Raw genomic sequence first — 12790 nt, forward strand, 5'->3', positions numbered from 1 at the left:
GAGGAAAAGAGTACAAATTATTTTTTGCATTTACCATATTTTTCGCCCTGTAGGACGCACTTTTTCCCCTCCAAAAATGAAGGGGAAATGTGTGTGCGTCCTATGGGGCGAATGCAGGCTTTCGCTGAAGCCTGGAGAGCGAGAGGGGTCGGTGCGCAATGAGACAGGAATCCAATATCTCTATTAAGAGCAGGTCTCTCCATAGTTTTCAGTTTAGTGATAAGTTGTAATTCAGCAACTTCTCTTTCAAGTCTGTTTCTGAAATTCTTTTGCAATAAAACAGTTGCTTTGAGATCTTGTATTGAATGTCCTGGGAGATTGGTGTGTTCTCCTACTGTAGCTGGAGTTGGCATTTGGCAAGACAGCATGGCACTGTGCCGCAAAACTGTTTCCACTGCTAACTGGGGTCTCCCCTGAGTTTGAGATCCTAACCAATGTCATTTCCCTAACAAGGGGGAGGAGGAGGAGGCATAACCAATTATCAATCATCCCCTTTGTTCATCCACTGTGCTGTAAAGGGAGATTCCATTCCACATTATAGCATGCAAGATAGGGAAGCCTTGAGCAGATTAAATTAACAGCAAAGGCAACACCAAACATCTTCCCAACACCAAACACTCTTGAAGGTTTCCCCCAGTCTTAACATTGAGATATTTCAGGAGTTACATGCAGTCTTTTCTTGCTGTCCGAAGAAAATTAGTAATTAATCAAATGGTATGTGCTTGGTTCATACACCAAAGATGGGTAAATCAGAAATGAGTTTGAATGGACTAAGTGATCAAATGTCAACAAAACAAACGCTACAGCACAAATAACTGGATGCTCATCTTATTGACATTCACGTTTCTACAAATCCCAAAATAGCACTTCTAAGTGATTATTTTCTTGTTCCTATTGATTTCAATTACACGTCCCCCAGTCCCATGAGTCTGCAGCACTTGGCAGCATTTTCCTAAAGCACTCAGGATTGAACAATCCTAAATAAAAGCACAGAAAGGAAGATCCTATTGAAGAGGCAGAGACACACGGGGTTGGGGGAGGGAGAATTCACTAGACAAGGCAATATCATGGATTAAAAATTAGGCATGGACTCAAAGGTATGTTGGCCCAACAGCACAAGCCAACATGATGAAAATGTTCTTCTCAGATATTTCACTGCACAAATATCAACATCAATACTTAGTCTTCAATTGAAATATCGGGTGGACTACACTTCCCCAATTATTACCCGTTTTATTCAATTGCAGAGGATACAACACAGATTAAACAGCTGCAACATCCAGTAAGACAAATCTAGTGCTTCTGTCTATAAAACTGAGTGGGAACATAATTTGATTGGATCCCCATATCATATATATTGGTCTGGCTACTGCTCAGGACTACCCATTTGATTACCACTTATTATGGAACTTGCCTCTTCTCTTCTCCCACCTCTATCGCTTGCTTGCTTTATACATTCTAGCTGAAAAGCTAGCTTTGTCTTGTATCATTTATTTTATGCCTTTTAGATTAGCAAGCCCTTTTTAAAAAAAGAGATATTTTAAAGGTTTCCATTGGCAATCTGACTGAGAACTACATGAAAATTGTATCAGAAAACCAGAAATAATACTGAGCTAGAGTTTTTAAGCAAATATCCCTGCTTTGTGAAGAACAGCACCTTCTTCCTCTAGAAGTCTGAACAGCATAAAAAAAATAAAATCGAGAAATTCAGACCACAAAGGCATTACTAATACCTTGGGATGTGAATTAATGGGTGCAATGCTGAGTTAAATGTAATTCAAGTTTGTAAATCAGGTTGCAGAAAGCTCTACCCAAATTCTTTAATGCTAGATGGAATACAAAATATTTTAGTAGCAACTCTAAACACTATTGTTGCTGCTGTACCTGTGATGATGATTATGATGATGATGACAATGATGATGTCGTAACATCAATGTGTATGGTGCCATACAGAAAACCAGGAAATACATTTCTTCCCAAGAGGATTGCAATATCAATTTTTTATCAACTTTATCTTTACTGATACTTATTTATTTAAATGACATCAGTATGAATAACTTACTAATGAAGAAAATAAAAGATTCCTGTTCAGAAGACATCTTAAAGCATACATACCTTCGTCTATTTCATAGCTATTTGCCCAGAAGTTATACCGGCTGCTGGTGTGTGCAAAAATTGTATCCAATTATTGAAGCTTATTTGCTAAGTGGATGATGTGACAGATTTGGGACTAAGTTCCTGATCTTCAAAATGATTAACAGGTTGAAAAAAAAATGGGTCTGCTTATCATGAACTGTGGCTTAGTGTGAACAAGCAAGTGTGCTGGTGTACAGTGAGAAAAATCACAGCCACTTGGGTGAGCCAAGAACAAACCTTGGTTACAGCTTGTGGTTTGTTTGGAGGAAGACAAACTACAAATCCACGTTCTGATGTAATGCTAAGCCAAACCATATTGCAGCAGCACCAGGACCAGAGGAACAAAAGAACAAAATGGCAAAAATATTCTCACCATGCAGCAGCACACTTGCTAAAATTTGGCTTATTGTTATGTGCAAACTGGGTCAAGTCTGAAAGGGCAAATGAGATAACGGCATGAAATTTGTGTTGGACGGGAGAAGAGTAGAGGTAATTTTGCACTGTATTGTACATGAGATATTTATGTATGTTCACTTTGATAAAACAGACTCCAGGGGTAAACAATTTGACATGCCTTAGGCCTTATATTATACAACGAATGTAAATTCCACATTTAACTGGCATTTTGTTGTAGAAATATTCGCATTACAGTGCATGCTTTAAAGATCTAATCTATCCTTAATCCAGCTACAAATATAACGACAAATAAATTAGATGGAAAACCATCACTCTTTGAAATGACATTATAACAAACTCTGATTGAACAAGGAGTTTTCTGAACATAAGCCACTGACTCGAAGCCCTTGAGAAAAATCATGAGGAACAGTATTAAAATATGCAGTGGAATTTATTCTAAGCAGTCTAAGCATGAATACACTTTGAAGCAAATATGAAGCAGAATTATGTACCCTAGTTTCATTTGATCATTGGACAAGTTTTAGAATCATAAATTAATGAAGCCCTATATGTTCGAATCCCCGCGGCGGGGTGCGCTCCCGCTGCTCGGTCCCAGCGCCTGCCCACCTAGCAGTTCGAAAGCACCCCCGGGGGCAAGTAGATAAATAGGTACCGCTTACCAGCGGGAAGGTAAACGGCGTTCCGTGTGCGGCTCTGGCTCGCCAGAGCAGCGTTGTCACGCTGGCCACGTGACCCGGAAGTGTCCCCGGACAGCGCTGGCCCCCGGCCAATAGATGTGAGATGGGCGCACAAACCCCAGAGTCTGTCAAGACTGGCCCGTTCGGGCAGGGGTACCTTTACCTTTACCTATATGTTTCTATAAATGATTTTTTTGTGATATCTATCCTATGGAAAAAATTACCTCTAATGTGTTTATTAGATAAAACTGATTTATCAAGCAAATGTTGGAAATAACAAGTATTTACAAATTGCTTGGCAAAAAATATTGCAAGCACATCAGGTTTAGCCCCTGTTCCTTTGGAATGATTATATGCTCACCATATTTATATTATATTGTTATATAATCCCATGGGCATAGTATTTCCCTCTGGGAGGATGTGGTGTCTGCAGAGGAATTCCCATAGAATGCAATAGAGCTCCTTGATCCTCCCTCTCAGCACATAGAGTGCAGCAGATGGTTATGAGAAACTTGGTGTAGAAGAGGTGGGTGACTGAATGGGAATATGGGGAGTATGTGCGGGCCTCTCATCCCCCCAGGCAACTCTGGTCAGCGGACTGTGCATGTGCAAAGTTGGAGGGAGAAGAAGTATGCATACAGGAATCCTTCTGCATGTGAGTTTATGCAGGGAAGAATTGTGCCCCAAATCCCATGTAAACTAATATATCTGATGAGAGTCACCTTTTCCTTAGTCTGGTACAAGTTGTGTGTAAAATCCATGACCCAGTCTAGCTAGGCTCCAAGAGCATGCACAATCAGATCCCAGACCAATACACAATTGTGCATGTAAACAGATATCAGACATGCATTTCCTCTTTCTAGGCCAATAAGCCAGGGTTGTGCATGTTCAATTGTTCAAAGAAAGCTAGAATTCCAATGGAAGGGAAAGCACATGGCTTCAGCTCCTGCTTCTTCACCAAACATCTGATGGGCATGTTTTTAGCTATTTCTTAAAGGTGAAGCCCTAGTGTAGGATCAGTAGATGCCACATAGAAGGCTTTTCTATGAGAAGAAATGAAAAGTTTAAGATGTGTTTATTCAAAATATTTATGCACTGCTTTTCACCCTAGTAGATTCCAGGGTCATGTACAAATCAATAAACAATTAAACAAATTGATAAAACATGGACCAAAGATAAAGACGGTTGCTGTCTTTCTCTCCAAACCAACGGCAACATGTCTGTGGTACAGGACACATTCATACTCATGGGATACTAACCGTGGACATTTATATGCACTTAAATTCTGTTGAACTCAGTGGTGTAGAAGGGGACAAGATACTGCACTGGATTGTGCCCATGATCATGATGAAATTATCTAACCATTTTTCTGATGTACTTTCATTTTAGATAAATTACCCCCAAATGCCAACTGTGACAAGAGTATTAGCACCTCAGAGCTTCATAGCATGTAGATAAAGGAAAGCATAGCTAAAACATTTTAAGATACAGTAGTCATATGAGAGCTACTGTTTTTCTATAACTCTGAAGCAGTGTTTTAGTTAGCTATTCTACTTTATAAGCAGCTTAGAGAAGTCTGTCCCTTTACAGCAAAAGGCTCTGAGGCTCTTTAAACCAATCTTTATCAGGATCCCCTTGGTATCAACACGCAGCAGCAAGCTTTAATTATACAAAAGTTGCTCGTGGACCTCAGAACGCACAATCCATTGCCCCAATACAGTCAGTTGTGTGTCCCCGTGGTTCAATGATATCACAAACACCATAATATCTGAGCCAATGGCAGTCATAGCTGGCTGACTTGTAAAGGGAATGAAGGCTCACTGTGACATGTGAAAGCCAGTTGCAAGCCCCAAGTGAACTGATTTGGTTTTATTGGCGTTAAAGAATCACGTGGCTGGAGTGAAAACGTGGCAAGTAGACAAAACAGAAGCGGCGGCTCTTATAAGAAGTTATACTGCCCACCACATTGGTGGATTTGTCAGCTAACAGGTTGACAACTGTTAGATTTGTGTTGTTAACGTTTTCACAGTTTCACAGGTGCTTCTATCACAACCTTTTGTGCTGAACATGGGATTTCTATGTTTTTATCCTAAGTGAAAACACAGCACAGCTAAGAATTCTGTGTGCAAAGTAATTTAATTAGTTTCAGATTTAAGTGGATTTGTACATTGCCCATGTAAAAGTGACCTATCAATTATGAATCTCTAGCAATTAAAGTTACCAACTGGATTGCTGTGCAGAAAGCTTTAATATGCAAAACAATGCATGGTCATTCTTTTTTATTCTTTTTTTGGAGGAAGAGCTGAGATTATCTGAGCACTTGGTTTCTAAAGCAGGCCAGGTGCAGAGAAAAACAAATTCCCAGAGTTGAATGCAAAATTGCTCTTCTGCCCAGAGAAATAAAAGCTGGGGAAGCACTTAGTAAGTGAAAGAATGTGCATCTGTTTACAATGACTCAGTGTTTAATTGTAGTAATGACTATGTGAACAACACCAATCACATTGGAAATCAATATTATAAATTTGGAATCTTTATGTTTACTTTATGGCTAATCCAGTCATTACTGCAGACATCTAAAGCAAACACTGCAGCTGTACCATGTTTAATTCATCAAGATGTTCTCTCAAGACTGACTGCCTCTCTGTTATCACCAAATAATTTTAGCTGAGCATCTGCCAAACTCTAGACTAGAGCATCCAGTTTTGCAAAGAACCATTAAAAGCCCCTCTTTAACTTGGCAAGCAAATCCACTTCTAGAGTTTCTTTGTAATAAAAGCAAGTATGAAACAAAATGTTCTGTGTTCCTACGGAAAGGCAACTGCCTTTAAAAAATGGAGGAGTGTTTGTTTGTTTGTTTGTTTGTTTGTTTTTAGTAGATAAGCAACATAAACACCGCCTGGAACCCAAAAAGCCTTTTGGAGAGTTACAGGCCATATTCATATGTTACAAGCCAGAGGACCAGTTTCAGATGGCATATATGAATCTGTCTTACACAGAAGAAGCCAGCAACTCCCCAAGGTCCTACTTCTGCTACCTATGATTCTTTTAACTGGGGGGTGGGGGTGGAGAACCTTGGGTCCTACAGTGTTGAAAGCAAATGCTTCCCCCCCCCCAAGCTATGAAACTAATCTGATACAAACAAATGTTACACTGGATAGCAGCAGCAATGGATCAAACGTCCTCCCTTCACAGAGAGAAGGAATTAGAGTATACAATTTTGCACTGTGAATGGAAATAAACGTTTTACAGTGTCTGGAGGCAGCGCATGGAGGGTATAATCTCTACGTGAAGACATAAGAACAGTGCTCTCCCTAAATGTCTCACCACTAGACATCCAGTTTAGTCAGCTATTACTTGTCCTTCATACTCATGAACCCAGAAAAACCTACCTGGTCGATGTTATAGAGGGTTCATCCAGACTTCCTTTAGTGCCACATTTCTAGGCATCAGTGCAAGCTTTAAAGCTCCATGTCTGAAGAGTGGGTTTTTGTTTTCCTTTGTCCCAGCTCTTTTCCTGGGAAAACTTGTGTTTTACCGCTAAATTGGAGCAAATGGCAATAGGATTTCCCATAGGTTGTCATTTGCTCTGATTCATCCGTAAAATGTGGGCCAGGATGAGCCCTGAAAGGATACTAGGTTAGATTGTGATGTAAAATACATCCTGTCTTCTAAAGCTGTGAGCAACCCGAATGAGTACAGTGGTACCTCGGTTTTCAAACGTCTCCATTGATGAACATTTCGGTTTTCGAATGCCATAAACCTGCAAGGAAATGCTTCCGTTTTCGAACACGCCTCAGAAGTTGAACATGCCACGCAGCTTCCAATGAATGCAAGATCCTCTAACCTAGCTGCCGGCTATTGAGTTTTCGGTTTTTGAACATTTCAGAACTCGAACAGTCTTCCGGAACAGATGACATTTGAAAACCAAGGTACTACTGTACCTCTTACAAGCTTCTTTCAAGTTGTAAGTGGGATGTGGCCTATTTTCATTAATATTAGAGAAAGGCTGCAACCCTGTGCACATTTTCCTATGAGTAAATATCACTTGGAGACTGACTTCTGAAGTAAACATTTATAGAATCTTTATAGAAAACATCATCGCCATCACTATTATTCACTGAATTTGTTAGTCACTTTACCTTGCCTAGAGAAATCCAAAGTGACTTACAACCAACTAACCAACCAACCAGACCAGAAAACCTCACATAGATACATTTAAATCCAAGAGGGAAAATATATACATTAAAAACATCCTGCCAACTTCTAAATGGTGATAGATAGTTAAAGGCCAAAGGTCTGGTTATTGAGGAAAGTTCTGTTATGCTCCGTTCTTCCTCAGAGTATGTTACCTCTAGTTCTCAGACTACCTGTGTTTCAACAGCCAAACTGCACTATTGGCCTTTCAAGAATATTCTCTAGGCTTTGCTCTATTTTTATGAGAGTACATCTCCCTTCTTTGTGTGAGGTTTGTATAATTACTTAAGTCTCTGTTTGCAAGAACAATGTAAGCTCGTATAATATATTCCCTTGAGGATTAAAGAAACTAGGAAAATGAGAATGGGGGCCTTTTCTTCTCTCAGGCTCCAGCTTCTATTCAAAAGCTATTATTATCTAACTACATGTTTGAATGGCAAGGCTTCGGTTTTCAAATCCATTTAGCTAAATCAGATGAAAATGTTTCCATAGGTTGGCTAAGTGAAATTTATCCGTGATGGGCAAAGCAATCACTTTCCAAACTATGATTACTTCCTGAAGGGGAGCTTCACTCCCCAACATGAAATCAAACAGATGCTTTAGAAGTGGGCGGCAAAACAGACACGGGTCCAACTTTTGAAAGAAAGAAAGCTATCAGTCGCTGGTTTCATTTGGATGATCAGACTTCATCAGAGGTAGCCAAGATATGAAGGATTTTTGTGTACCCACAAATAGCTTCGTTGCCCCCTCCTTTTGCAGAAGCAGTGAAACAAGCCAGAAAACTCTAGTTAACTATGGTTTCCCATTGCATCCAAAACTGGGAACAACACTTAATGGCTTCCAAACAAGCCAGGCTATCCAGCCAATTTTAAACCATGGCTTCATATCCTGGTTTATTTGGAAGCCATTATCCATAATTTCCAAGTTTCAGTATAGCAGGAGACTATAGTTAACTGCAGCTTTCTGACTTGTTTCCCTCTTTGGCTAAGGGATGAGTGAATCATCTGCATGTGGATGCAGGAGGTTTATTCATATCTCAGTTTATTAAGCTGCGAAATCACTGAAGTGTGGCCATTGCATCAGCAAACATAAATAAAAATATATAGTTTATTTGCACTTTTTGCATACTGCTGCTCTTGTGAAATATTTCACAGTAATTGCATACTGACCTTTAATTAACCTAGCAATAAGAGGTCTATTGGCAGCCATTAGAGTTTTCTGGAAGTTAACATTCTTACTGAAAGAATTGGATGGCACTGTTTGATACGACTGGGTTGAGCCAAGACAGACAGCACACAACATAAGGGAAACTTTATGAATTCAACAATGCCATTTGAAGGGGGGGGAGAGAGAGAGAGAGAGAATACCTTGGTTTTATCATATAACGCGTGATTATCCAGCATCATTTTCTTTTCGTGGGTAGCATATCTCCGCAGGTCACGTTCAAATTGCTACACAGACAGAAAAGTTGCAACGATATGATAATAAGCCAAAATGAATCTCCAAATTCAAACTCGCTGAAATGACACCTTTTAAGAAGAAATGGTGTTTTCCGGTTTCAGGAAAGGGGGGGAAATGCATTCACAGCATATGATTTACCAAAGGCTTGTGTTGCAACACACTTCCCTGATTTGAAATTGATGCATTCAACAGATCTCCATCAATTTCGGCTACTTTGAAATACTGGAGTAAGACTGATCCTTTAGAGCCGGCATTAAAAGAATGGGGAAGGCAAAGTCACCATCTACAAGGAAGTCTGTCAGGATCCCATTACTGTACAGATAACATTAAGAAATATGAAATTGCGATCATACATTACCCTCTTCTCTGTAATGAATGTAGCCTGCAGTTCATGCGAGCTCCATAATGGATGCTCACCCAGAGGGACTGTCTTTTGACATGTAATACTACATCACATTAGCTTTGTCTGATACTAACTGCCTTGCCGATTGTTATAGTTTTATAAGAAGAGATAGTTTAATTTAAACACATACTGGACTCCATTTGCTTGTGACTCACACAATTTGTCTGAGTCTAAAAAGCTTAAGTGTTTGCACTTTTCCAGTGAGCACAGAAGTTTGCAAAGTGCTTGGCTGCAGCTATCCGCCTAAAGGCATTCACGCTGCTGCCAAAGGAACACACTGAACATAGCATTGTTTTCAGGCTTGTATAGCATTCCAGTGCATGTCTGTTCAGAAATAAGTCCCATAGAGTTTGATGGGGCTCATTAATACCTGTTATTTCTTGAAAGGAGCAGTAATGGGACATATCAGGTTCTCTGTCACAAACATGAATACTATGCAATATGGAAAGGGAGACATTAGGGTTTTCCAGTTCTGGTGCTTTCATTAAGGGGTCTTGGAAACTAGAAATTCCATTTTTAAAAGGATAACAATACTCAGCTGTCTTTTCAAAGAAGTACATTTGTAGTTCTCATGGTTGTTTGAGAATGTTTGGGAAATGTTAGCCACAATCTCAGGGAAAAGAAATGTCTAGAGAATGGTCCCAGATGGCTCGTCATTTGCTGAAATATTTTAAATTCCACAAATCCCCAATGTGCCAAAGATTCATGATTAATTTTAAAATTAGGACTGATTTTTTAACAACTGCATTTTCTAACAATATAAACAATTTCTTAACACCTAGCACAACCTAGAATGGAACCATTACTGTGTAAAGGACAGAGAACTGAACCTGCACCAGGGTGATCTGGGTTCAAATCCCCAATAAACTAAAAAGCTCAATGACAAAACTTGATCAGGTCACTATTTCTCAGACTACTCAGAAAATAAAAGAGCACTCTCAACTCTTTGGTAGAAGAATGAGATACACATTTAAAAATAAATAACCCCCACTGTGGACAATAGGAAACAATTAGAAAATGAAATATTGTTCAGATATATGGATCTTCCTATTATGCTGCAAATATCAGAATTTCGGCTGAGATTTCAAATTAAGGAAAGGAGCTTACTTACCCTAGATCCACTCCATCCTAAGAGTGCAAATGCATATTGTTCAAAGGGGCTTACAACAAGATCCACACGAATTGCTTTCCAGTCCTTCTTGCCTTCCTCAGCAGAAGCAACTGATATAACAGAGTTGCCAGAGTCCACTTTGCCCTTGGGTAATTTTAAAATTATAAAGCACTTCTGAAAATTATCTAAACCATCAACTTTTTTGCTCGGCAGCTTTTTCTTCTCAAATGTAGATTCAATGAGATCATAGTATAAGACCAATCCCTAGAAAGAACACACAATTCAGATAATTAATTAATAGCTGAAATCAGAAGACTAGCAATGTAGGTTAATGCTCGATGGACAGCAAGTCTTAGGACCACCATACGACTATCTAAGAGTCATCTTGCTCCAAGAGGAGGAGAAAGAGAAGACATAACAGCCTAATGAGCTGCGTCTCCATCCAGCTTTTCATTGTTCCAGCTGAGATGGTCACTTCCTCCTCCGACCATAACCATAAGGGCAATCTCGCTCTGAGTGGATGGGTAAAGGGAAAGCAGAACAACAATCTAAACGACCATTTAGTTCCCACCAGATGAAAGGGCCTTTCCCTTCTTCAAACACCACCTAGAGTAGCCTTTCTCAACCTGTGGGTCCCCAGATGTTGTTGAACTACAACTCCCATCACCCCTAGCTAGCAAGGCCAGAGCTCAGGATGATGGGAGTTGTAGTCCAACAACATCTGGGGACCCACAGGTTGAGAACTGCTGACCTAGAGACACAACTTTTCTGGAAATTTTGGAGCCATGGGGAGTTTTCCAGGTGGTGGTGGAAAAGAAGGATTTTTGAGGGGGGGGTAAAAATATGCATTTCTTATTTTTACAGCCCTTTAACTTATCGAAAGTCACTTTGTTATTTCTCACATTTGAGTTTACAAAAGAGAGAATAATACATCCATGCCAATCACCTGCATATTGGCAACCACCACTATTCTACTAGCAGGATGCAAGTTGTGCTCTATGTGTGGGGTTTTCAAGAGAACCTTTATTGGGCCATTTCTACCCATTTTTGTCATCTGCTGCAATGTTGCTGTTGCTTTTGAATTTTGTTTGCTGAATCTCTTTCCTGTGACATGTTGCAGTGCATTCTGATGCCTCAGATGGGCAATCTCTCTTCTGCTTGTGTTTCTGCAAAGCTGCTGTGTTCCTGCAAAGCTGCTGCCAGGGGAGTTGGAAGAGTCACCGCTGTGCTAGATGGGCAAATGACATAAGGCTGTTTCCTATGTTCCTGCCAACAAACAGCTCTTCCCTGCTCCATCCCTTCCCTCTTTAAATTAGATTTCAAATCTGTAGGTGATGGTTCATAATTTTATATATGCAGATCATTCCAAACTTATGCTCATGGAATGCAATATGTAATTAGCTCCATCCCCTGAAGTATCACCTGGTTCTGTCCCAACCCACTATAGTAGTACCTTGGTTTACAACTATAATCCGTTCCGGAGGTCTGGTTGTAAACCAAAAAAGGTTGAAACCCAAGGCGTGCTTTCGCCAATGGGGCCTCCCCCCCCAAAAAAATTGGTTGTAATCCCCACCAAAAAAGGGACAAACGCTTCCAGTTTTGACCTGGTTGTAATCCAAAACGGTTGTAATCCAAAATGATTGCAAACCAAGGTACCACTGTACTTTGGTCTGACTCTGGACAGTAAAAAAAACAAAGCAGATCCCACAAATCTGAGTCTTCCCACTTGTTCCTAGCACAAAATCCCATCACTGTGATTTTAATTTTTAACCACATTTTTGCTGATAGAACCCCCTGAAATGATTCATTCATTACAGGAATCTTCACTTCCAGTTTTGTGGCTTAGACCCTTCCAGAGAGCACTTCACTCCCTTAATCCAGGCAATTATAGGCCATTAAATAAGTTAGCAATAAAACATAGGTATGAAACATTCTTTCTCCCTTGCTGATTTAATAATATAAACTCAAGTGGATACGGTTTCAGAATCTGCGGATGGTGCTGTGCGGCAAATATGATGAGAAAGGCATTTTGGGAATGAATGCCTCTAAGTTATTCTTTACTGCCTCCCTATCATTAAATGGCTTAGCAATTTGTAGAAGTAAGTAAGAACACACAAAGGCTAGAAACCTGCAAATAACCATATCATTGCTTTTCTTTTTCTTTTTCTTTTCTTTTTTAAAATGCAATTAGGCAACAGTTACACGGATGCTGACTTCAGCAAGCAATTGAAATCTGACTCAAAGTCAGAATGCAACTTCTAAACAGTAATCAAGGCCTAGGATATATCCATTGAGACAATGTTTCTGATTAACTTAATTTGACGAGGCACCGGACAATACCCTTGTTTCACATAACACAGCTGAAGCAGCACTTCTCTAGGTTACAAATGG

General features: G+C 39.8%; 1 protein-coding gene across 1 annotated transcript in view; it reads right to left on the minus strand.

Moving 5' to 3' along the window:
- The window catches only part of DNTT (DNA nucleotidylexotransferase), a gene marked incomplete at its 5' end in the record, with an annotated part of 95283 nt that overhangs the window by 7352 nt on the left and 75141 nt on the right, over positions 1–12790 (minus strand). Inside the window, 2 exons of the mRNA XM_082223752.1 lie at positions 8792–8875; positions 10400–10663. Of these exons, the coding sequence (XP_082079878.1) occupies positions 8792–8875; positions 10400–10663 (348 nt within the window). The remainder of the gene's footprint in view (positions 1–8791; positions 8876–10399; positions 10664–12790) is intronic.

The sequence above is a fragment of the Podarcis vaucheri genome (genome assembly GCF_965113315.1).
Source record: "Podarcis vaucheri genome assembly, chromosome: 5".
NCBI lineage: Eukaryota > Metazoa > Chordata > Lepidosauria > Squamata > Lacertidae > Podarcis > Podarcis vaucheri.